At 51.0% G+C, this 25,864-nt stretch overlaps 2 protein-coding genes across 2 annotated transcripts in view; both read left to right on the top strand.

Annotated features, from left to right (window-relative positions):
• Positions 1-209: 209 nt before the first annotated feature.
• Positions 210-25,020, top strand: LOC144803557 (uncharacterized). Its single transcript, XM_078671870.1, has 6 exons — positions 210-216; positions 17,838-18,038; positions 18,109-18,666; positions 18,713-19,000; positions 19,083-19,586; positions 24,098-25,020. The coding sequence occupies exons 1-6, from the start codon at positions 210-212 to the stop codon at positions 25,018-25,020; spliced, it is 2,481 nt and encodes an 826-aa protein (XP_078527996.1).
• The window catches only part of LOC144802558 (uncharacterized), a 90,071-nt gene continuing 71,323 nt past the window's right edge, over positions 7,117-25,864 (top strand). Inside the window, exon 1 of the mRNA XM_078671816.1 lies at positions 7,117-7,244. The gene's annotated coding sequence lies outside the window, so the exon portion shown is untranslated. The remainder of the gene's footprint in view (positions 7,245-25,864) is intronic.

The following is a 25,864-nucleotide window of genomic DNA, read 5'->3' as shown; positions in this document are numbered from 1 at the left end:
TCCCTCTGACCCAGCGTGTGCGGCTCGCACAGCACTGTAGTCTGCCTCCCCGTCAGAGGGGGGGAGGGAGGAGGTAGCTGGGTTAAGCCAAAATGGCGCACCGCGCCCCGGTTCGCCTCCGTCCAAATATGGCCGTCACAGTGTGTTTCCCCGGGCCTGGTCGGTCTAACATGCAGCATCTACTGGTTCTTGGGTTAAGCTGCCGCACCATGGAGGGTTGGACGTACGTACACCAGTGATGGGCGACCCCCAATCAGTGGACACATAGGCCTCAAAGAGTCTCACTCCCTTTCCACACAGGTAGGGCGCCTTGCACAGACGAATGCAGCCCTCAGTCTCCGTGAGGCGCGCTCCACTAACCGCTGCTGCAATGGAGTCCCCGCAGTCCCTTGTCCGCCTGGGTATGGCCGCAGCTCCGGTAGCGCGATTCAGCAACGTGGCCGTCTACATATAGAATCGGGTGGGCTGAGCACCCTCCGTAGCGGCTATCAGCCTCAGTGTGCAATTGAGGTGGAGCCCCGTGCCGGGCGTCGCGCCACACCGCGCTCGGCACTCACCGCTGCTGCAGTTCGGAGGTCCGTGCCCAGCGGCGATGCCCGCGAATGGGTCTTCCGGAGCAGTCAGGCATAGGGTGCAGCGAGCGCCGCACGTCAGGTCACGCACGCCGGGGGGGGGCGGCCCACGCAAGGTCGTGGCTCCGAGGCCCTTAGTCCTGAATCGGCCGATTGCCGTTTCACTCCGGAATAGGGTGTAAGTGTCTTTCCCTCAGGGCGTCGGGGGTGCCGGTGGCATCAAGGGGTAGTGCGCCGTCCTCGCCAGTAAGCGTTCTCCGTGAATGTAGGATTAATGCAGGATTTTGTACGTGATTTGGCAGAGCTCAGCTCTCAAGCGTCTGCCATAGACGCTGGCAAGCTCCGCCCCCTGTTGTGCCCAGACTTAACCCTCACATTCTCTTGTGCATGTTTGGTCTGGCCATCCTTAACCCTCACATTCTCTTGTGCATGCGTGGTCTGCTCATCCTTAACCCTTACATTCTCTTGTGAATGCTTGGTCTTCCCAGCCTCAACCCTCACCTTCCCTTGTGCATGCTTGTTGTGCCCAGACTTAACCCTCACATTCTCTTTTGCATGCGTGGTCTGCCCAGCCTCAACCCTCACAGTCTCTTGTGCATGCTTGGTATGCCCAGCCTTAACCCTCACATTCTCTTGTGCATGCTTGGTCTGCCCAGGCTCAACCCTCACATACTCTTATGCATGCTTGGTCTGCCCAGTCTCAACCCTCACATTCTCTGTTGCATGCGTGGTCTGCCCAGCGTCAACCCTCACATTCATTCTCTTGTGCATGCGTGGTCTACCCAGCCTCAACACTTACATTCTCCTGTGCATGTGGGGTCTGCCCAGCCTCTACCCTCACATTCTCTTGTGCATGCGTTGTCTGCCCAGCCTCAACCCTCACAGTCTCTTGTGCATGCTTGGTCTACCTAGACTTAACCTTCACATTCTCAGGTAGCTGGTGGCAATTAAACTGAAAATAATCTCTTAAATGAACGGGGCCGGGGGGTGGTGAGGGGGTTGAAATGTATATTGGCTCTCCCTGAAAAGTAGGCACCCCATTCCCTTTGTATGTGTTGTATGGCTGAAAGTGCTTAGGAAAATGTAAGATGGGCCCCAATGTTGGGTTTCCACCCCCTTTTCTATGCCTATAAGCTGATCCCTGCAGCAGATCAAGGGTCCCCTTTTAACAGGAGTGTGCTCTGGGGACCACTGCAGAGAAATGCATAACCGCCATTCCTCATGAGCACTCAAGCGAGATCATCACGAGGAAGAAAAAGAAAAGAAACACTACTCCCATCGTTTCCTAAACGTGCCATGTTTCGAGAGGACATCTCCTGCCTGAAGCTCGTGTGAGCCAAGAGGGTGCCCCCTGCACCCTCGATGATGGTGTGAGGTCGGTACACCTGCCCCCTGCACCCCCCAATGATGCTGTGAGGTCAGTACACCTGCCCCCTGCACCCCCGATGATGGTGTGAGGTCAGTACACCTGCCCCCTGCACCCCTGATGATGGTGTGAGGTCAGTACACCTGCCCCCTGCCCCCCGATGATGGTGTGAGGTCAGTGCACCTGCGGCCTGCACCCCCTGATGATGGTGTGAGGTCAGTACACCTCCCCCTGCACCCCTGATGATGGTGTGAGGTCAGTACACCTGCCCGCTGCACCCCCTGATGATGCTGTGAGGTCAGTACACCTGCCCCCTGCACCCCCTGAGGATGGTGTGAGGCCAGTACACCTGCACCCACTGATGATGCCCGGTCTGGTGGCTCAGTGGACTAATGCATCTACTGCAGGGGCCTGTACTCGACCTCATGGTCACAGGCTCAAATCCCAGCGGGTCCACTCAGCCTTTCATCCATCTGAGGTCGATAATTGGGTACCATTGGGTTGGGTAACAAAAAACATCTGTTATTCAGCGCCAAGATGCCGGTAGTGGTGAAAGTGCGCTACACAATTACACATGTTATGTTATGATGGTGTGAGGTCAGTACACTTGCCCCCTGCAGCCCCTGATGAAGGTGTGAGGCCAGTACACCTGCCCCCTGCACACGTCTCTTTTTCCTCCTGTAATGCACCGTTTTCTACCTCTTGTATTTTGTTTGCTCACAATTGTCATTTTTGCCTCATGTAACTTAACGTTTGCTTTTGTAATTTGTTCATTTGTAATGTTTCTCCTCATGTATCAGTTCTGTTCCTATTGTGAAGCGCTCTGACACCTTCCTCGGGCCCAGCAGAACCACTTCCCCTCCTCAATTTCCCTCTCTCTCAACCCCCCTCACTCTACCAGATGACCGTTCCCTCACTGCCACCTCTCCTAACGGACAGAACCTCCGCAACCACTGCTCCTCTTTTCCTCCCAAACGTCCTACATTCCCATGACGCCACACAGGCCTCCCCCCTCCTTCTTCCCTACCAACGTGTTTCGCACCTTTCTCCCACTAAATTTATTCTTAATTCCTCTCCCTCTGGCAACACCAACAATGACAACTCTCCCTTAACCCCCAATTCACCTACTCCCGCTTCCAACCTCCACCTTTCCCCACCTGTGTACCCCACCCCCGACCCACCTCCTGTCCCCCCACCTCTCCCTGCCTTCCACCACCAATTCCACCCCCCCTTATTTCAATCGAGCCACCCAACCTTCCATGTTCTGCCTCTTTCTCACTGGAAAATACGCAAGGCTCCCTGATCACCTCCATCTCCCAGCTTACAGCTGCCATTTCACTTCTATGCTCTAAGATCTCCACCCCTCCATGCACCTCTACTCCCTCCCAACTTCCCCGGAGTTGCACCTCGCCCCCTCACCCCAACACAGCCAAGCTCAACCTTTCGTCTGCAAACGTCGTTAACTCGCACAAGCCCTTGAACGCCACCCTTCTTCAACAGGCATACCCTAGCAACCCCACTGTCTACACTATTCCGACCATCACCTCTGTCAGAACAAAGCGTCCACCTAAACCCTCCCGAGCACCCCCGCAAATGTACAATATCCCGATCACTCTTCAGAGCCCAAGTGCCCCCGTCACCAAAACAGTCTTGACAGAGCTGCGCTGTATGCTTCACAACTGCAGATCTGCAGTAAAACACAAACTTGAAATCTCCGACACATCACCCTTCACAATCTTGACATGCCCTTCCTCACAGAGACCTGGTTCAAAGATACCTCTCACGCTATTTTTGATCTCCTAATACCCACAGGTTACTCCATATTTAGGAATGACAGAACTGAAAACACGGGGGGAGGTGTTGCAGTCATCTTCAGAAACGCCCTCCAACTTAAGGCGTCTCCTATCAGCTCCCCCCACACCTTTGAATGCCTTTCTCTTGAACTTCAATTGCAACACCGTTCACCGCTCAGATTCCATATCATTTACCACCCGCCTCGTAGTGGCTCTTTATTTATAGAAGATCTCAAAGACTTCATCAGCGACCAATACTCTCAAAGTGACAATCAGACCATCGTGGGTGACTTCAATCTCCACTGGGGCGCACCGAAAGACTCCTCTGCGAACTCACTGGCCACCTTCCTCTCTGCAAATGATCTTATCCAACACTGCACTGAGTCAACCCACTCCAAAGGCGCAATCCTGGACCTTGTTATTTCTAAAGCAGGCATGTTTTCTACTACTACCCCAATTCATGTAGACTGGTCTGACCACCACCTCATCCCTTTCTCCCTTCAACTTTCACACTCTATAACTCTTGGCCAACCCAAGAGGGCCATCTCCTGGTTGCGTGATGCCAAAAACATAGATATCGGTCCCCTCTGTGAATCAGCCTTGCTATCTCTTCCAAGGCTAGACCCAAACATAGCTGTTGACGATCTCACCTCCCAATGCCTCACAGTTCTTGCAGCTGAAATTAATAACGTCGCCCCACTCAAAAGCAAAAGGATAAGGCCCACTCCCTCAGCACCTTGGTACAACAAATCCCTTTATGATGAAAGGAAGCAGCTAAGATTCCTGGAGAAGCAATGGAGGCAATTGCCCTCCAATGACAATTTAGTCATGGTTCGCACAGCAAGATCCAAGTACCACAAACACATCTTCCTTGAGAAAGCGACGCACTTCAAAACCCTCCTTGACTCCGCCAAAAATAGACCCAAAAAACTATTCGATCTCATCAAGACTCCGAGCTGCTCTCCCCCAACCTCCAAGGTGGAGGATTCTTCAAAGAGAGCAGCGGATTTCGCTGTTTTCTTCGATGGAAAAGTGAAAGCACTTGTGGATCAGGTTGCTCATCCTACATCTCCAAAGGAGCGCAAATCCTTAGCCATCTGGCAGAGCTTTGACCCCATATCCGAAGATGCCCTTCTCAAGTGCATACGCGAAACAAAGCCCTCCAACCATTCTCTTGACCCTATCCCCAGTGCCATTGCCTTTGACTTCTATACCCATTCCCTTTCCTATTAGACTACCCTGATCAACCTCTCCCTCTGGCAAGGCTCCCTTCCTGTCTCCTTCAAAACTGGGCAGGTCACCCCTCTGCTTAAAAAGGCCACTGCTGATGCGAATGACCTCAACAATTTCCGCCCCATCACTAACCTTCTCTTTCTTGCGAAGATCACAGAAAGATGTGTAGCAAAACAACTCTCTCGTCATATCAAGGACAATGATCTTCTTGACAATTGTCAGTCCGGCTTCATCCAAAACTGCAGCACTGAAACAGCCCTTCTGCAAGTGGTTGATGATGCGCTGAGGATACTCGACTCAGGGGGGTCCTGTCTGCTAATTCTCCTCGACCTTTCCGCAGCCTTCGACACTGTTAATCACAACACCCTCCTCAATATTCTTCAACAGAGAATGGGCATGGAGGGCACTGTGCTTAAATGGTTTGCATCCTTCCTCTCTGACAGATCTCAAATGATCAAAATAGCGAACAGTCTCTCTTCTCCTGTGGCGGTGGGTCAAGGTGTTCCCCAAGGTTCGATACTAGCACCAACATTGTTCAATCTCTACTTAGAACCACTAGGAAACCTCCTAAGCAAATCTGGGATTCACTATCATCTCTATGCAGACGACACTCAACTCTACCTCAAGGTTGCCTCCACTCATGATCTCTCCATCCTAAGATCTACTCTTGACTCCATTCAAAACTGGATGTCAACTCATCAATTGATTCTGAATCCCTCCAAAACAGAATTCCTCCTCCTCACTCTCTCCTCCCCCGGTTCAATCATGGATGGATCAGATGAATCTACTAAACAATAAACCCATCATTGTCGACAGTGCAAAATCCCTTGGTGTCATTCTAGACAAAAAACTCAATCTAACTCCCCACATCAACTCTATTGCAAAATCTGCTCGCTACCAACTGCGCCTTCTTTGGGGAATCCGTCGCTTCTTCTCGGAGCAGGACCTTATAACCCTGGTGCAATCGCTGGTCCTCTTTAGACTAGACTACTGCAATTCTCTTCTTACTGGCCTCCCCAAATCTCACCTGTCCCCACTTAAGTCTGTCTTCCATTCAGCAGCTCGTTTCATTTATGGGGCCAAAAGAAGCGATCACATCACACCGATGTTATCTACCCTCCGCTGGCTTCCCTTCGAGGCTAGAGCTATCTACAAGACTGCCTGCATTACCCACAAAGCCTTGCACTCCTCATCTCCCCGCTACCTGGCGAATAAACTGAAACTCTCTGGTGGCTCTAGACTTTCACGCAATGCGGAGAATCTACTGCTTGAACCTCCCACTTTCAAGAAGGAAAGAACAATGGCCCAATCCTTTTCAGGCAACGCAGTGAGAATCTGGAACTCCTTTCCACCTCAGCTCCGGACCACCGCCTCCTCCCAGGCCTTCAAAAGGGATCTCAAAGTTCTCCTCCTCCAGAGACACCTCCAAAAGTAATTCACGTCCTCTTGCTATTTGTGAGGAAGACTTCCCACTACTGATAATTTCTACTTTTCATGACCATGGAAGTGCCTTCCCAGTGTATGCCTGTGATTGGAGGGTCTGCCTTTTTGCAGTATTTTCCATGTACTGGTGTTCGGTGCCCTTTTGTAACATGCACACACCACTCTGCCCTTGCAACACACGGCTGCTACCTCTCACATGTTTTTACCTTTGATACTTGCACAAGGGCCACCTTGCCCACGTAACGCTTGTTCCTGTGCCTGAGTGTCTAGCACTTATTGCAGTATTATACCTCAAATTATACTCTGTTTTCTCTTATAACTGCACACTTGTCACTTTCATCTCCTCTTGTGCACTTTTGACTACCTCATGTATTTTTGGTTGCTCACAATTTTTACTCAAGTATTTTGTTTGCTCACGATTGTCACTATTACCTTATGTAAGTAACGTATGTTTTTGCAATCTGTTCTTTTGTAATGTTTCTCATTATGTTTCATCTCTGTTCCTAATGTGAAGCGCTCTGACGCCTTCGGGTAAAGTCCGCGCTATATAAAAACGCATAAAATTAAATACATAAATAAATACATTCAAGGAGAGCTCTCCAGCATCCAGTACTGACCCGGAAGCAGATATGTGTGTGTATGGGAAGTGCTCCCTCCGGCCCCCGCTGCTGATGCTGTCTCTGCCACGATTGACCTGTAAGCAGACATTTGTCAGGGAACGTCACTCTTCGAAAACAAGCATGCTTTAAAAAAAACCTCCACTCAGTGCTGCCGCTGCCTCCAGTCACCCGGAAGTGGATCTGTTCATGAGTTACAGAGGGGAGCAGTGTAGGGGAGGTGAGTCCAAGGAGGTGGGCAGGGAAGGTAAGTCCAGGGTTGTAGAGAGGAGGTATGTCCAGGGGTAGAGGGGGAGGGGAGGGTAGTCCAAAGGCGAAGGAGGTGAGTCCAGAGGGAGAGGAGGAGGGGAGGTGAGTCCAGAGGGAGAGGAGGAGGGGAGGTGAATCCAGGCAGGAGAGGGGAGGTGAGTCCAGAGGGGGAGGGGAGGTGTATCCAGGAGGGAGAGGGGAGGTGTATCCAGGAGGGAGAGGGGAGGTGAGTCCAAAGGGGAGGGGAGGTGACTCCAGAGGTTAGAGGGGATGAGTCCAGGGGGAGAGGAGGAAGGAGAGGGGAGGTGGGTCCAGGGGGGAAACAGGGGAGGTGAGTCCAGGGGGGAGACAGGGGAGGTGAGTCCAGGGGGGAGACAGGGGAGGTGAGTCCAGGGGGGAGACAGGGGAGGTGAGTCCAGGGGGGAGACAGGGGAGGTGAGTCCAAGGGGGAGACAGGGGAGGTGAGTCCAGGGGGGAGACAGGGGAGGTGAGTCCAGGGGGGAGACAGGAGAGGTGAGTCCAGTGGAGAGACAGGGGAGGTGAGTCCAGTGGGGAGACAGGGGAGGTGAGTCCAGTGGGGAGACAGGGGAGGTGAGTCCAGTGGGGAGACAGGGGAGGTGAGTCCAGTGGGGAGACAGGGGAGGTGAGTCCAGTGGGGAGACAGGGGAGGTGAGTCCAGTGGGGAGAGGGGAGTTGAGTCCAGGGGGGAGAGGGGAGGTGAGTCCAGGGGGGAGAGGAGAAGTCAGTCCAGGGGTGTAGAGAGGAGGTAAGTCCAGGGGGAGAGGGAAGGTGAGTCAAGGGGTGTAGAGGGGAGGCGAGTCCAGGGGGGAGAGGAGAGGAGAGGCGAGTCCAGGAGGGAGAAGGGTGGTGAGTCCAGGGGAGTAGAGGGGAGTTGAGGCCAGAGGGGAGGTGAGTCCAGGGGTGAGAGGGGAGGTAAGTCCAGGGGGGAGAGGGGAGGTGAGTCCAGGGGAGTTGAGGCCAGAGGGGAGCTCTATTGACTTAATTAACTAAAAGGCAGACTGGTTGAGAAAAGCTATTTCTTCTGATTGTGAAACAACTGTTGTTCAGACTGACACTGCTTTTATGCTGGACGTCATGTAGCAGATCTTTGGTTATAAGAGCTTTAGATCTAAGAGATATTTTCACCTGAAGGGATGTCTTTCCACATTTTTGGACAGCATATCACCTCTTCTAAATGATTCAGATTTAGGTTTTCCTAATGACCCTAAATGTTTTGTTGTACAATGTTTGAAAGCGTATGAGCTTTGCTCAATGGGATTCAAGCAAGATGCTGAAGGCCATTTGTTGATTACCAAAAGCCATTTGGTCCTGTCAGATCAGCTGATCTGGTCAGATGGATTGGGCATTTTATGGCAGAAGACTGGGTTGAGAAAACCAAAAGAGAGACACATTTAGGTCTCTGTGTAGCTGCACAACCTATGAATTTAATGAATCAAATTCGTAATCCACTGTTGGGTTGACATGAGTACATTTGGGCACACTCAGTCAGGGGCTCAGTGGTGCCCAAAACATTCTTATTATGCGCCAGGTTAGATGATGTAATGATTGTATAGATTGGTCATCTGATTTTACTTTCAACACATTTTTATTATAAACCAATATCCAATGTGCCATCTGTGCTCATTGACAAGCTTTAAACAAGCATAATCTCAGCCTCCGTTCCTGACATAGAATAAAAAACGATCTAGCTCCTGCATCAAGAATTTTCAATTCTATCAAGCGCAAAGTGCGAGGATTATCCCAGCGTTAGTCAACATGTGCATTAGATGTGAATTAGGTCCTGAATATTATGTTGGTCTTGGGTATACTCCATCACAACAGTGACAGAATATACATACTGCCAACATGAGGGTCCATCTGCTTGATTTATATGCAGGTGGTCCTTCAGTGTGTCCATAATGAGACTACTCTGTATCCGCCGTGGCATAACTTCTCCAACAGCCCTCAGGAATAAGAGCCATTGGAGAAATGGCTACATGCCCGTCCAGTTTAGATCCTGGACATGTAGTAATTATTTGCTGTTTCTTACTGCCAGAATGAACAATAAAAGCATTATAATGCTCCATTCACCATGGGAGAAGACTCCCATGGCGAAAGGAACATTATATTGTTTGTTTACAAAAAGAAAATCTAGTTTCAGTATTTCCTTTTTGCAAACAAAAAACAATTACTCCATGCTACAGGGCTGCGTTCTGCTTGCACAGCCCGTAGAAGAGAGTTATACACATTGCCAGGAACCGCCGTCATGTTTCGATAAATGACAGCCTGTTTGGCAGTCATTTATAAATTAGGTGGACGGCTCTCCACCATGGGTATGAAGTAATGTATTCCGTTCCCTTAGCAAAACTGCAGGCCATCTTGCAAGTAATAAGTCAAGCCCATAATACCATATTCCATAATTGTGTCTGGTTTGAATATGTTCATTTGAAGTCCCTCTCTATTATTTGAATGTTCTGTTTTGGGTTGGACGTTACATTGTTTGATGTACTGAGCAGAAGCGCAGGAAAGGCCTCTTTAGGAAGTGGCCAGGTCTTATAGGCATTGCTCCATTAACAGGTTGGATCTGTGATTCATCTGGAGTTACTGTCTTTAGTGACAAAAGTTTCACTTCCATGATCTCCTGGAGGGTTCTATTCTATAGTGGAATTCCGGATTGTTGCAATTCTTTTTTTATTACAGTGACTTTTCGTTCTTCTTGAAGTGAAGCTCCAAGTTGTTGATCTTTTGGTCGATTGAGCAAAGAGAGAGGAATAGTTTTGGTGCCTCTGATTGATAAAGGGACAAGTATGCGCTAACTAGTCACTGAATTGATAGTAAATGTAGTTTTTTGTGTTTGACTTTCTTAATGGCTGCTCCGAATATTGCAGCAAAGATTGAGAAGCATAGTCCTCACCTTCGTATAGTTAATAGAATTGATAGTTCTTGACAGAAAAACCTTCTAAACCTTTTATCCTTCTAAATCTTCTATTACGTTGTACACTCCAGTGCACATGAACAGTTTTCAACTCACAGAAAGCCCTTTAAATGTTAAATTATGGCATTCACTCCAGTGCACATGAACAGTTTTCAACTCACAGAAAGCCCTTTAAATGTTTAATTATGGCATACACTCCAGTGTGCGTGGACATCTTCCTGTTTAGGATGCATGTATGACACCCCTCCATCTCTAGGATTCTCTGAGGCCACATATCATGTGTTGCTATGTACTGCAGGAAAGGAATTAGTTTATAACATTCTTCAGCCAGACAACCGTCATCGCAAATGTACAATCAAAAGTTCCCATGCTTTTCTGTTTTTAAAAAACACGTTATTGATTTTTATGCTTAACAATCCAGCGTGACAGCGAATCATATGTAACAAACTACATATAGGAGTTTCCTACTGTTATCAGAGGGCAATCATTACAACTTACTTATATTCTGTAAAGAGGGGTTACCATCGTAGAAGATGCAGTGACAGTGTTGTGACTCGTAGTAGCAGTGCTGGTGTCACTGGTATATTCATTCGTTCTAACTCAACTTAACATACCCCTGCCTTCCTATAACTTATAACATAAACATTACCACCCCCTCCCTTTCCTAGACTCCCCCCTGTCCTCCCATGAGCCGATAAATAATTGGTTTAGTCCCTGTTCGTATGTATATTTCCAATTAATTGGTTTACAGCTGTGCGTGTATCTAGTTTGTTAATGTCTGGGGGATCTGCTTTTGGTTTTCTACATTTTGTATTGGTGGGTGAGTATCTAAACTACAGCGTCTTAATGTAATGAAGCTTCAGAGGATGTAAAGAGTTCAAGCATTGCGTCCCATTCTAGTGAAATAGGGGTCTTTCTTAATCCCCTCGTTTCCTCCCTCCTTACTGCCATGCTTTCGGCCCTTCCCCATCTGACTACTTCTCCGTGCCAGGTGAGCATTGCAGGGGGCAATGCGGATTTCCACCTCATAGTAATTGAGGGTTTTTCCAATATTAGGGCTAAGTTCGCAAATCGGGTTGCTCTGTTTGTTTCTTGCGTTTACGGCGCAGTCCTAGTATACAGTATTCTGCGGTGTCCCCCTATTATGTTCGTAACAGTTCCATAGACCTTTATCACATTTGCCCAGAAGGGGACCAATCAAGGACAAGCCCATAACATATGTAGCAGATCCGCAGTCTGTGTAGAGCATTGGGGACAGTGATCTCTCACCTCCGGGTACATCTTTTTTTAATCAGTGCAATGCAAGGTAGGCCCTATGTAACACCATGTGTTGAATAAGTCTTATTTTGGCATTGCAGGATACTTTTTTCGGGTATTCTATTATGATGTCCCATTCTTTGTCAATTGTTTCTTTACCTATATCAGTGCTCCACTTTTCTCTGAGCGCCTCCAGTGAAACTGCTGCGCGGGAGTGAATTCCCTTGTACAGCCATAGGGTTAAATGCCTTCCATTGCCCATAAGGTGTAATGTATGTACTAAATTGTGTGTGGGTGGCTCTCTGCTATCTGGTGCCCAGTTCCGTCTAATGTACCTACTGATGCCGCATGTAGAATGTAAAGGGAATTTGGTACCCCTTGCTTTCTAACAAAGTTCTCATGGTCTAATAAAACACTGTCAGCGAACAGCATCCCAACAGTGTTCACACCTTCTCATGTCCATTTGGAGATGCTTCTAGTTTTTATTACTCTTGTTTGTGTGGGGATCCCTAATAATGGAACATTAGGGGCGTAGGGGAGTAACCTCTTAGTGTATTGGATTGGGTTTTTTCAATACCTGAGGGCTGTTTTCAGAAAAGGGGAGCCGCTATTGGGGTCCTTCCTCCAGGCAATAACAGGGTATGGAGGGTCCTCTGGTCTGGTGTCTGTTGCGTTATCCCTAGCTCATGGAGGTTATGAGCTGCTGTCCAGTATGATAGCCATTGAAGATGACTCGCATTGCAGTGTGCCTTAAAGTCCGTGACCCCCTAGTCTCCCTGGTCAGTACTCGGCTAAATTTTCAAGAGCCCCATTCTCCTGCATCCCCCACCCTATATTAATTCTAAAAGCAGCATGTTCAAGGTCTTGAAGATGTTTTTTGGTACTACTACGATGGGCAGTTTGTGAAATATTATAGCAGTCTTGGGAGCATAACCATTTTTGAAATGGCAACTCTCCCCACTACCGAAAGAGGTAATGAGGTCCAGAATGCGATCTGATTTTTAAGTGCCTTGGTTGCACGTAATAGGTTACCGTCCAGTATTTCCTGCATTCCCCTATATATTTGTATGCCGAGGTATTTGAAATTAGTTGGCTCAACTGGGAATGCCCAGGGGCCAAAGCAGATCGACTCTACCCTTGCTGTGTCATTGAAATAGTAGGCATACAATTTGGACTCATTCATGGATAGGCCTGAAAGACTTTGGAACGGAACAAATATATTTGGGATGGGCTCGAGATCACCCTGTAGGTTGTTTAATTACAGTATAATATCATCTGCATATGATGAGAGAATATGGGTGGTGTTTCCAATCTTAATACCGTTTTCTGTTGCAATGGAACGTAGTTTGATGGCTAATGGTTTGAGTGCCAATACGAACAAAAGCAGAGACAGCGGGCATCCCTAATGCGTGCCATGGGCTACCGGGTAGGACTGTGAAATGCGGGCACCCATATGGCCCCGTGCAGTAGGTGCCGTTCATAATGAGTTAACCCATCTCACAAACGCCAGCGAGATAACAAATTTCTAAAGCCTCTCGTACGTCCGGTTCCTTTTGAGGTCTCAGTGATTGCTGTCTGCTCCAGTCTACTTTCTATTTCTTTTAGCTCTCTATTAATTGTTTGTCGGGCTCCCACTATTGTGCTGATAGCTACACCTTTAATAACTGTCTCAAATTCCTTCCCATTCTACTTGTCGTGATTCTGTAGTATCTGCATTTTCGGAGAAATAATTCGAAATGGCTGTGGCCAGGGTGTTGCGAAATACAGAGTCTTCTAGTGTTTGGGGCTGCAGTCTTCATGTTGGGATTGAAGTAGGAATTTTCCCCCAGGAAAATGTTACCTCTAGGGGGTTGTGGTCGGACATAATTTTCCCGAGGTATGTAGTTTGGGCAATTTGTGCAACCAGGAGTTAAGAGCAATGTTCCCTCTAATTATTTTCCTCTGTGTGCGGCAGTGGAGGGTCTCTGTGCGCTGCAACCATGGCTATGTGCGCCAGGAACCAAACCGCGCGTGTCTGCGACGCCAAATGCCACTCGTTTTTTGTGCCCTTCTGCCCTCTGTCTCACTCGTTTTTTGTGCCCTTCTGCCTTCTATCCCACTCGTTTTTGGTGCCCTCCTGCCCTCTGTCCCACTTGTTTTTGGTGCCCTTCTGCCCTCTGTCCCACTCGTTTTTGGTGTCCTTCTGCTCTCTGTCTCACTCGTTTTTGGTGTCCTTCTGCCCTCTGTCCCACTCGTTTTTGGTGCCCTTCTGCCCTCTGTCCCACTCGTTTTTAGGTCTCGCCTATTAATCCCGCAAGGGATAATAGGCGAGAGTATAGAGGCCAAACCAAGGTCTGAAACCAATGCGGATTTCGGACAGTTCGTGTGGATTACTCGAGCGGAAAGCGCCGCCACATCAAAGCCATCAGCCTCCCTCCCACAGGCATCTGTCACTTCCCCAGCGTGCGCAGTGCGCGCTCGGCCTCACTTCTCCTCCCCCTAATTACATCCCGCTTTCTCTTTCACGGCCACGAGGCCGTGAGCTTCACTACAAAGGGGCCGCCAATGCTTGTTTCCCTGTTCTTCTCATCTTCATCTCCCCCATGCTTACTCCTTTCCCAGGTCTATCTCCATTGCTGTGCCTTCCACCTCTCATGCCTCTCTTCCCAACTCATCTTCTCAACCTCACTTCTCTCCCTGTTGCATTCTCGGGCTCCCTCATCATGCCTCTCTCCCTTTCTATACTCTCAGACTCCCTCTCCTGCTTCTCTCTTGGGCTCCCTGTCTGTACTTCTCGCCCCTGATACACTCTGTCTCCCTCTCCATGCTTCTGTCCCCTGCTGCACTCTCAGGCTCCCTGTCCGTGCATCTCACCCTTGCTTCACTCTTGGGCTCCCTCTCCGTGCTTCTCTTCCTTGCTGCACTCTCTGCTCCCTCTCCTTGCTTCTCTCCCCTGCTGCACTCTCGTGCTCCATCTCCGTGCCTCTCTCCCCAACAGCACTCTTGGGCTCCCTCTCTCCCTAACAGCACTCTCGTGCTCCGTCTCTTCCTAACAGCACTCTAGGGCTCCCACTCCGTACCTCTCACCCTAACAGCACTCTCGGGCTTCCTCTCCGTGCCTCTCTCCCTAACAGCACTCTCGGGCTTCCTCTCCGTGCCTCTCTCCCTAACAGCACTCTCAGGTTCCCTCTCTGCGCCTCTTTTCCTAACAGCACTCTCGGGCTCCCTATCTGTGCTTCTCTTCCCTTGCTTGTCTCTGTCTCCCTCTCTGTGCTTCTCTCCCCTGCTGCACTCTCGGGCTCCCTCTCCGTGCTTCTCTCCCCTGCTGCGCTCTCGGGCTTCCTTTCCATGCTTCTCTCCCCTGCTGAACTCTTGGGCTCCCTCTCCGTGCTCTCCCATGCTGCACTCTCATGCTTCCTCTCTGTGCTTCTCTCCCCTGCTGCATTCTCGGGCTCCCTCTCCATTGCTTCTCTCCCCTGCTGCACTCTCGGGCTCCCTCTCTGTGCTTCTCTCCCCTGCTGCGCTCTCGGGCTTCCTTTCCATGCTTCTCTCCCCTGCTGAACTCTTGGGCTCCCTCTCCGTGCTCTCCCATGCTGCACTCTCATGCTTCCTCTCTGTGCTTCTCTCCCCTGCTGCATTCTCGGGCTCCCTCTCCATTGCTTCTCTCCCCTGCTGCACTCTTGGGCTCCCTCTCCGTGCTTCCCTCCCCTGCTGCACTCTCAGGCTCCTTCTCCGTTCCTCTCTCGCTTGCTGCCCTCTATCTCCCTCTCTGTGCTTTTCTCCCCTACTGCACTTTAGGGCTCCCGCTCCATGCTTCTCACCCTTGTTTCAGTGTTAAGCTCCCTCACCATGCTTCTCTCCGTTGCCATTCCTCTCAAATTGCCTTCCTCCTCTTCCTCACTTTTTCGTCTCCCCCTGCTTGCCTCTTCTTTCCACACTCTTTCCCCCCTCTGTCCACACTCTTCTTTTCACACTCTTCTTTGCCTCTCCTTTCCACACTCTCACACACTGACCCATTTACTCTTTCTGTTTTGCACTTACCTTGACCTTGGGCACTGAATTCTGTACAACAGTTCGCAGAAGAAACACAAATGTGTGCTCTGCTACTAGCTGATAAATTCAAGCACTACAAAAGCATTGATCGATGTCTTGAGGTATTTTATTTTTGCCATGTAAACTTTGGCATCGTGGACATGAACAAAGATGTATTAGATGTTAATGCAGGGTTTATCTTTTCTGATGTGGCGGGTTTAGCATATGGAAACGCATTGTCAGGCCACTTACAATGAAGGCGCATCATTTCGTAGTACAAACAAGGGCGGCATCTGTACTGATAATACGGAAGCGGAAGCCGTGCTGAAGCATAAAGTTAATGAAACTTGATGCTGCAGCACAGCTCCCACTTTAAAATCCACCTGGTTCTATGTTACATCTCAACCCCTCCCGTGCCCATTTGGCCTCTAATCCTAAACTGAGAGGTGTTAATAGCCCCTGGCTCTCAGTCGACACGGAGTGGGATTTATTTTCTGTCAGAGTTGAGCAATCTCTCATTTCTCTCTCTTGCGAACAGTCTAATTCGCCTGGTTCACAGCAGGGGGTTCAAATTTGATGTCAGTTACACCGTCGCATTTACTGCCTACAGTGCTTAGTTCTCTTTTTCAATTTTCACAACTTGTCTGAGTTTTAGGTCGCTATATTATGTTCACATTACCCAAGCGCCTGTTACCTTTTGATAGTGGATGCCATTAGATGTCAAGAGGTTTACTGTCGGGTGCTATTTCCATATGCTGAACCTGCACTGTGTCTTTCACTGAGCCGCCTGGCGCTAGCACATGAAACAGAGCGCGCCATATTTAAAATCTGCTCTGACAGGGCCTGTCCAGGAACATGAATACCGTCTCCTCAGTCTTAGTGTTGCCAAGAATACAGTATCTAACAGCTCTTGAAATACAGGCTTGCTTCCACTTGCTGTGACTTTTGACATTGCCCATGAATATCTTTCGGACTCTGCTGATTCTTTTTTAGAAACATGCTGCAAGCAGACAGCAAAGGCATGATGGGCGAGAAATGCTCTCCAGATCTGAAATGCTTTTTTTTAACACTGCACATCTAAACGACTCTTTCCAAAGACGCTCTTCAGGCTGTATTTTTGTTAATGTTTGTTAATTGATAAATAGTTCCAGAAATTCAACAGCATTTAACGCCACAGCATCACTCAGCGCCACTGAATCACTCAGCACCACTGAATGCCAGAGCACCACTGAATGCCAGAGCACCACTGAAGGCCAGAGCACCACTGAAGGCCAGAGCACCACTGAAGGCCAGAGCACCACTGAAGGCCAGAGCCCCACTCAACGCCAGAGCCCCACTCAACGCCAGAGCCCCACTCAACGCCAGAGCCCCACTCAACGCCAGAGCCCCACTCAACGCCAGAGCCCCACTCAACGCCAGAGCCCCACTCAACGCCAGAGCCCCACTCAACGCCAGAGCCCCACTCAACGCCAGAGCCCCACTCAACGCCAGAGCCTTTCTCAACGCCACAGCACCACTCAACGCCACAGCACCACTCAACGCCACAGCATCACTCAGCACCACTGAAGACCAGAGCACCACTGAAGGCCAGAGCCCCACTCAACGCCAGAGCCCCACTCAACGCCAGAGCCCCACTCAACGCCAGAGCCCCACTCAACGCCAGAGCCCCACTCAACGCCAGAGCCCCACTCAACGCCAGAGCCCCACTCAACGCCAGAGCCCCACTCAACGCCAGAGCTCCACTCAACGCCAGAGCTCCACTCAACGCCAGAGCTCCACTCAACGCCAGAGCTCCACTCAACGCCAGAGCTCCACTCAACGCCAGAGCCCCACTCAACGCCAGAGCCCCACTCAACGCCAGAGCCCCACTCAACGCCAGAGCCCCACTCAACGCCAGAGCCCCACTCAACGCCAGAGCTCCACTCAACGCCAGAGCTCCACTCAACGCCACTGAAGGCCAGAGCACCACTGAAGGCCAGAGCATCACTCAGCACCACAGCATCACTCAGCACCACTGAAGGCCAGAGCACCACTGAAGGCCAGAGCCCCACTCAACGCCAGAGCCCCACTCAACGCCAGAGCCCCACTCAACGCCAGAGCCCCACTCAACGCCAGAGCCCCACTCAACGCCAGAGCCCCACTCAACGCCAGAGCCCCACTCAACGCCAGAGCTCCACTCAACGCCAGAGCTCCACTCAACGCCAGAGCTCCACTCAACGCCAGAGCTCCACTCAACGCCAGAGCCCCACTCAACGCCAGAGCCCCACTCAACGCCAGAGCCCCACTCAACGCCAGAGCCTTTCTCAACGCCACAGCACCACTCAACGCCACAGCATCACTCAGCACCACTCAACGCCACAGCATCACTCAGCACCACTGAAGGCCAGAGCCCCACTCAACGCCAGAGCCCCACTCAACGCCAGAGCCCCACTCAACGCCAGAGCCCCACTCAACGCCAGAGCCCCACTCAACGCCAGAGCCCCACTCAACGCCAGAGCCCCACTCAACGCCAGAGCCCCACTCAACGCCACAGCACCACTCAACGCCACAGCGCCACTCAACGCCACAGCACCACTCAGCACCACTGAATGCCACAGCCTGAATGCCACAGCATCACTCAGCACCACTGAAGGCCACAGCACCACTCGACGCCACAGCACCACTCGACGCCACAGCACCACTCGACGCCAGAGCCCCACTCAACGCCAGAGCCCCACTCAACGCCAGAGCCCCACTCAACGCCAGAGCTCCACTCAACGCCAGAGCTCCACTCAACGCCAGAGCTCCACTCAACGCCAGAGCTCCACTCAACGCCAGAGCTCCACTCAACGCCAGAGCCCCACTCAACGCCAGAGCCCCACTCAACGCCAGAGCCCCACTCAACGCCAGAGCCCCACTCAACGCCAGAGCTCCACTCAACGCCAGAGCTCCACTCAACGCCAGAGCTCCACTCAACGCCAGAGCCCCACTCAACGCCAGAGCCCCACTCAACGCCAGAGCCCCACTCAACGCCAGAGCCCCACTCAACGCCAGAGCCCCACTCAACGCCAGAGCCCCACTCAACGCCAGAGCTCCACTCAACGCCAGAGCTCCACTCAACGCCAGAGCTCCACTCAACGCCAGAGCTCCACTCAACGCCAGAGCCCCACTCAACGCCAGAGCCTTTCTCAACGCCACAGCACCACTCAACGCCACAGCATCACTCAGCACCACTGAAGGCCAGAGCACCACTGAAGGCCAGAGCACCACTGAAGGCCAGAGCACCACTGAAGGCCAGAGCCCCACTCAACGCCAGAGCCCCACTCAACGCCAGAGCCCCACTCAACGCCAGAGCCCCACTCAACGCCAGAGCCCCACTCAACGCCAGAGCCCCACTCAACGCCAGAGCTCCACTCAACGCCAGAGCTCCACTCAACGCCAGAGCTCCACTCAACGCCAGAGCTCCACTCAACGCCAGAGCTCCACTCAACGCCAGAGCCCCACTCAACGCCAGAGCCTTTCTCAACGCCACAGCACCACTCAACGCCACAGCATCACTCAGCACCACTGAAGGCCAGAGCACCACTGAAGGCCAGAGCACCACTGAAGGCCAGAGCACCACTGAAGGCCAGAGCCCCACTCAACGCCAGAGCCCCACTCAACGCCAGAGCCCCACTCAACGCCAGAGCCCCACTCAACGCCAGAGCTCCACTCAACGCCAGAGCCCCACTCAACGCCAGAGCCCCACTCAACGCCAGAGCCCCACTCAACGCCAGAGCCCCACTCAACGCCAGAGCCCCACTCAACGCCAGAGCTCCACTCAACGCCAGAGCTCCACTCAACGCCAGAGCCCCACTCAACGCCAGAGCCCCACTCAACGCCAGAGCCCCACTCAACGCCAGAGCCCCACTCAACGCCAGAGCTCCACTCAACGCCAGAGCTCCACTCAACGCCAGAGCCCCACTCAACGCCAGAGCCCCACTCAACGCCAGAGCCCCACTCAACGCCAGAGCCCCACTCAACGCCAGAGCCCCACTCAACGCCAGAGCCCCACTCAACGCCAGAGCCCCACTCAACGCCAGAGCCCCACTCAACGCCAGAGCCCCACTCAACGCCAGAGCTCCACTCAATGCCAGAGCTCCACTCAACGCCAGAGCCCCACTCAACGCCAGAGCCTTTCTCAACGCCACAGCACCACTCAACGCCACAGCATCACTCAGCACCACTGAAGGCCAGAGCACCACTGAAGGCCAGAGCTCCACTCAACGCCAGAGCCCCACTCAACGCCAGAGCCTTTCTCAACGCCACAGCACCACTCAACGCCACAGCATCACTCAGCACCACTGAAGGCCAGAGCACCACTCAACGCCAGAGCCCCACTCAACGCCAGAGCCCCACTCAACGCCAGAGCCCCACTCAACGCCAGAGCCCCACTCAACGCCAGAGCCCCACTCAACGCCAGAGCCCCACTCAACGCCAGAGCCCCACTCAACGCCACAGCACCACTCAGCACCACTCAACGCCACAGCATCACTCAGCACCACTGAAGGCCAGAGCCCCACTCAACGCCAGAGCCCCACTCAACGCCAGAGCCCCACTCAACGCCAGAGCCCCACTCAACGCCAGAGCCCCACTCAACGCCAGAGCCCCACTCAACGCCAGAGCCCCACTCAACGCCACAGCACCACTCAACGCCACAGCGCCACTCAACGCCACAGCACCACTCAGCACCACTGAATGCCACAGCCTGAATGCCACAGCATCACTCAGCACCACTGAAGGCCACAGCACCACTCGACGCCACAGCACCACTCGACGCCACAGCACCACTCAACGCCACAGCACCACCCGACGCCACAGCATCACTCAGCACCACTGAATGCCACAGCATCACTCAGCACCACTGAATGCCACAGCATCACTCAGCACCACTGAATGCCACAGCATCACTCAGCACCACTGAATGCCACAGCATCACTCAGCACCACTGAATGCCACAGCATCACTCAGCACCACTGAACGCCACAGCCCCACTCAGCACCAGTGAACGCCACAGCATCACTCTGTGCAACCATTCAACAACAACTGGTTCTAAAATGTTCTCTCAATGTTTCAAGCTTTATTACAAATATCACAAAAAGAGGTTAATATTTCACTTCTGTTCTTGGATTTTCATCATAATAAAATACACTGAACATAATCTTCCCAAAAGTTATTTACAAAACTTTAAGCCATTGCCATTATAAATTACAATAACTTTTATTTAAGTATTAATTATAAAATAAAAATAAAAGCCATTATTTGTAATGTTAATACATCTAAGTCATGTAAATATAACACGTATTGCATTACAAATGCTATAGGTGTCACGTTTTCAAAAGTTAAAACTATTGGCATTGTAAATGAAAAAGCTATTAATTTTCGCAATTTTCAAAACCAACACCTAAATAAAAATGTTGTCATTTACAATACCTATAGCTCAAACTTTCCTAATGCGAGACCTAATGCATTGCAAATGCTTGTTTTGTCTTTCTGCCCTCTGTCCCACTCGTTTTTGGTGCCCTTCTCCCCTCTGTCCCACTTGTTATTTTGTGCCTATCTGCCCTCTGTCCCACTCGTTATTTTGTGCCTATCTGCCCTCTGTCCCACTCGTTTTTGGTGCCCTTCTGCCCTCTGTCCCACTCGTTTTTGGTGCCCTTCTGCCCTCTGTCCCACTCGTTTTTGTGCCTTTCTGCCCTCTGTCCCACTCGTTTTTGGTGCCCTTCTGCCCTCTGTCCCACTCTTTTTTTTTGTGCCTTTCTGCCCTCTGTCCCACTCGTTTTTGGTGCCCTTCTACCATCTGTCCCACTCGTTTTTGGTGCCCTTCTGCCCTCTGTCCCACTCGTTTTTGGTGCCCTTCTGCCCTCTGTCCCACTCGTTTTTGGTGCCTTTCTGCCCTCTGTCCCACTCGTTTTTGGTGCCTTTCTGCCCTCTGTCCCACTCGTTTTTGGTGTCCTTCTGCCCTCTCTCCCACTCGTTTTTGGTGCCCTTTGCCCTCTGTCCCACTCGTTTTTGGTGTCCTTCTGCCCTCTCTCCCACTCGTTTTTGGTGCCCTTTGCCCTCTGTCCCACTCATTTTTGGTGCCCTTCTGCCCTCTGTCCCACTCGTTTTTGGTGCCTTTCTGCCCTCTGTCCCACTTCGTTATTCCCTGTTTTTGTGCCCCTTTTGCCTTCTGTTCCGCTCGTTTCTCCAGCCGCTGTGGCCTTTTGTTTAAGCATTGCTGTTAATCAGAGCCCCTTCATGGGCTCCGATGCAATTCGTGGAACAGTGGTTACAAGACCTGATCGCCTGGAGCAACTAACCGAATCCTTCAGGGTGGAAAGGGCACACAGAATCCCCAAGAGACCACCGATAGCTGGGGCACCACCCAGGCCAATAATAGTGCGAATACTTAATTATAAAGATCTGGACACTTTACCTAGAGCTGCCAGGGAGAAGGCCTCAATTCAATTTGAGAACAAATAAATCTCGCTATACCTCGACTTTACGTTGGCAGTACAGCACCAAAGAGCCTCCTTCCAGGAGGTCAAAAAGACGCTCAGAGCTCACAATCTCAAATATGCCCCCCTATTCCCGGCCCGACTAAAAGTGACATACAAACAGAATTCTTATTTCTTTGAAAACCCAGAGGAGTCTGTGGAATGGACGTAGGTCACACTGGCTCCCGACACATTGCAGGGGTCGGCACAGTACCCCAAACAGAAATCACAAAAGTCGCCTAAATCACGTTAAGAATGATCAGGCCGCAGAAAACCATTCCAAACAGACAAAAGACAAGCCCATCTCCTGAACCAGTGATAGAAAGCCAAAAATCAGCACTAATGGCAGCACTTGATGACCAAGATACTCTCTCCCTGGCTGAGTCAATTGAATCAGCCGAAGATACTAACCTGCATTCAGACTCTGAGAACAGTATGGCTCTTTTCCCGTCCATCACCCCGCAATTAGTAAACGATTACCTTGGATGAACACCTTGACTCAAGGCCAATCAGGCTTTAGAAAAATACCCTAAGGTAGACAAGACACTGAGCTATATGCCCTTTTGGCCTTGCAATATATTCACAACATTACAAAAGGCCTGCGCTCAGCCAGCTGTATGGCAGCTGAGAGAACTCCGCCCATAGAAACATGGCAGACTATAGAACCCATCTCCCCCATTGTGACTGCACCAAAGTTCAAGTTGTATTCTAGGCAACCTTGTTTTGTAGTTTGGTCTACCATAGTTCTTCGGACAGACCTTGTTTTGGGTAATGGTAAGGGTACTCACAAAGTTGACTCACTCCTAGATAAGTCCACCATGTAACAAGCTGTCAAGGAATGACAAGTCGTAAGACAAAACATACACAAACGTATGGCTACGTTAGGAAAGTACACAATAACTACCTGGAATGGTAGATGAAAGGGATCTGTGCATAAGTGTCACAGAATACATGCCCAATTGAATAGGTGGAAGTCGCCATCTTTTGGTTGCACTCGGTGAGGGGTTCGAGGGCATCAAAGGCCTATACCTTGGTAGCCGTCTTGAGGACACTTTCAGGGTGGCAGCTTGGTCCTTGGACTCCACCTTAAAGAAATTCTGCTTCAAACCAGTGATGGTGGTGGCACCACTGGTGGTTAATAAGCGTTAAACTTGCCTAATCGGAGTATACGGTCCTAACATGGAATGTAATTATTGCTCGCAGCATGTAACTGACGTGCAGGACTGCCCGGTTGCAGGAAGCTGTGCTGTTTTAACGTGTGTGTGTGTGTGTGTGTGTGTGTGTGACCTTGAGCGCTTTTTAAATCTTTGGCATCAGAGTCTGTGCTTGACCTGTATTTTCTTACTGCCATAATCTGTCTTTTAAAAACGTACGCAAATTACACAAATTACTCGCTTCTTTCTCCCTATGTGCACTCACCGTTTCTGGGACTTAAAATCTGCCAATCCCTCCCTGGTCCACCACCAGCCATTAGCGGGCTGTTTGTGTGGAGGGAGTTGAGAGTGGCAGATACCCACTTCCGGTGTGCCGTGCTCCTCCCCCAGTTTGGGTGAGGAGAAGGTCTAGTTGCTCAAAACTCGGCATCAGCCCAGTGAAAAGGAGCCGATGGCGCGGAAGCGTGCAGCGGGCGCGCCAAAGGCAAGGCTGTCTGCGCCTGTCCACGCCTATTCGCCGCTAGACGCCAGACATGCTGCCTCCCCCACTAGAGATAGGCTCTTCTTCGCTCGGAATGACCTCCTAAAAATCAGGAACTCGAAGAACAATTGTAGACAGTCCTATGGGGACGCCATTGAGGGCACTTTCTGCTGTATACAGTGCGGCTTCAGTACTGTACTAGCACGGTCCCCACGCTGCTACCTCCCCCATCCCAGTAATCTTCTTAGCATCCTCAATCTGAACTGTCGCTCCTTAGCCAAACTCTTCACTGATGTCCATGACCTATTAGAGGACACCTCCCCTGACATACTCTTCCTTACCGAGACGTGGCGCTCTGATGCCATGATAGCCGAGCCAGGCCTTGCGCTCCCTTCTAGCTACTGCATCCTTACTTTAAATAGGGAGTCCAGAGGTGGGGGCATCGCGATTATTTTAAAATCTTGCTATGTATGTACTTTTGTAAAACAGGTCGTCACTGGGTCACTGGATGCGAATGTGCACACTTTAAGATCTCACTGAGCCCCAACTACACGATGTCAGGGCTTTTGGTATACCGGCCCACTGGGCCATCCACTGACTTTAGGACTGCCCTCATGGAGACGGTCAGCGTATTAGCAGTTAACGTCGCTAACTTTACTGTCACTGGGGATTTGAACCTCCATCTGGATAATTATGATGACACAGACATAGCTAACTTTGTAGCCGATCTCGCGGCTTGTCAGGTCGTGCAATTGGTATCGGGTCCGACGCATATTGCCAGCCACCTGTTAGACGCAGTCTTCACGAACATACCCTCACTTACAGTGCACACGCCCATCCCCATGGGATTGTCAGACCACTACCTAGTCCATATGTCACTCCAGGCTATAACCCCGGTACGGAGTACGGATAGTTCGGTCTTCCTCAAACGTCCATGGCACAAATTGAACCCGGAACAATTTGACTCATGCCTCTCGGTTACCTGCCTGAGGCTGCTGGTTGATGCCAACAAGGCATACAGGGTATTCCCCGACTGCATCAGGTATCCGTTAGACAGCCTAATCCCTGAGAAATGGTCTATTAACTGCAAATCTAAAACTAGACCATGGTACAAAGGCGACTTGGCCAATATGCGCAAGAGCTGCAAGCGGCTGGAGCTTATATGGAGAAGGGATTTCAATCCTTCCGCGAAGTGCATTTACCGGGCGGCGATTAAGAGGGACAACAAGACCATTCAATTGGCCCGAGCGGCATTTTACGCCAATAAAATCCGCAAAAGTGATAATCCTGCAAAGAGCGTGTTCTCAATACTCTCCAGCCTTCAATCCCAGCAGACTGCCTCTGGGCCAACCATCAAGTCTAATGAGCAGTGTGAGGATCTTGCCACCTTCTTTGTTATGGAAGGTGGATGACATCTATAGGCCCTTCCCAACAACACATAGTAGCGAGCTAGCGGCACAAGGCTCTCAAAAGGTGAATGCCTTCGACATCTTTCCGCCTATCCCTGCCGACCAGCTGCAAACACTGTGTAATAAAGTCAAGTCTGGATCTCCAGCAGACCCGCTCAAACCAGACCAATTCAGGAAAGTGCTTCCTACTATCTTATCCTCCATGGGTCAGGTGATAAACGGGTCACTTGCCACGGCCACTGTGCCCAGGGCATAGAAACAGGCCAAAGTGATACCCCTGCTTAAAAAACGTTCCCTCGACCCTGCCAAGCCAGAGAACTATCGTCCTATTTCCTTCCTTCCCTGGGCGGCAAAGATCACTGAGGCCTGTGTTAACTTCCTCCTATCTGACTTTTCTGACCAGGAATAACATGCTTGACGCCACCCAGAACAGCTCCCGACCAGGTCACAGCACGGAGTCTGCTCTGCTGGCTGTGACAGAACATCTCTGGTTCGCACTAGACGCCAGCCAAACATCGTTGCTGATCCTGCTGGATCTGAGCGCCGCGTTTGACACGGTGTCCCTTGCCATACTGCTGCGAGGCCTGGAGGAGGCAGGAATCACTGGTCCGGCACTGGAGTGGCTTGCCTCTTCTCTTCATGAGAGGTCGTTCGTGGTAACAGTCCCTCCAGATGCCTCAGGTGAACACCACATCAAACAAGGGGTACCACAGGGTTCCTCCCTCATCCCCCTTCTATTCAGTCTTTACGTCCAACCCCTGGCCGCAGTAGCTAAGAGCAGAGGACTGACCTTGGTCTCCTACGCCAACGATACACAGTTGGTGGTGGCGCTCTCGAATAACACCAA

The sequence above is a fragment of the Lissotriton helveticus genome, chromosome 1_2 (assembly GCF_964261635.1).
Source record: "Lissotriton helveticus chromosome 1_2, aLisHel1.1, whole genome shotgun sequence".
In the NCBI taxonomy this organism is placed as follows: Eukaryota; Metazoa; Chordata; class Amphibia; order Caudata; family Salamandridae; genus Lissotriton; species Lissotriton helveticus.
Note: the sequence above shows the minus strand (reverse complement) of the source record. Positions and strands in the feature narration are given on the sequence as shown.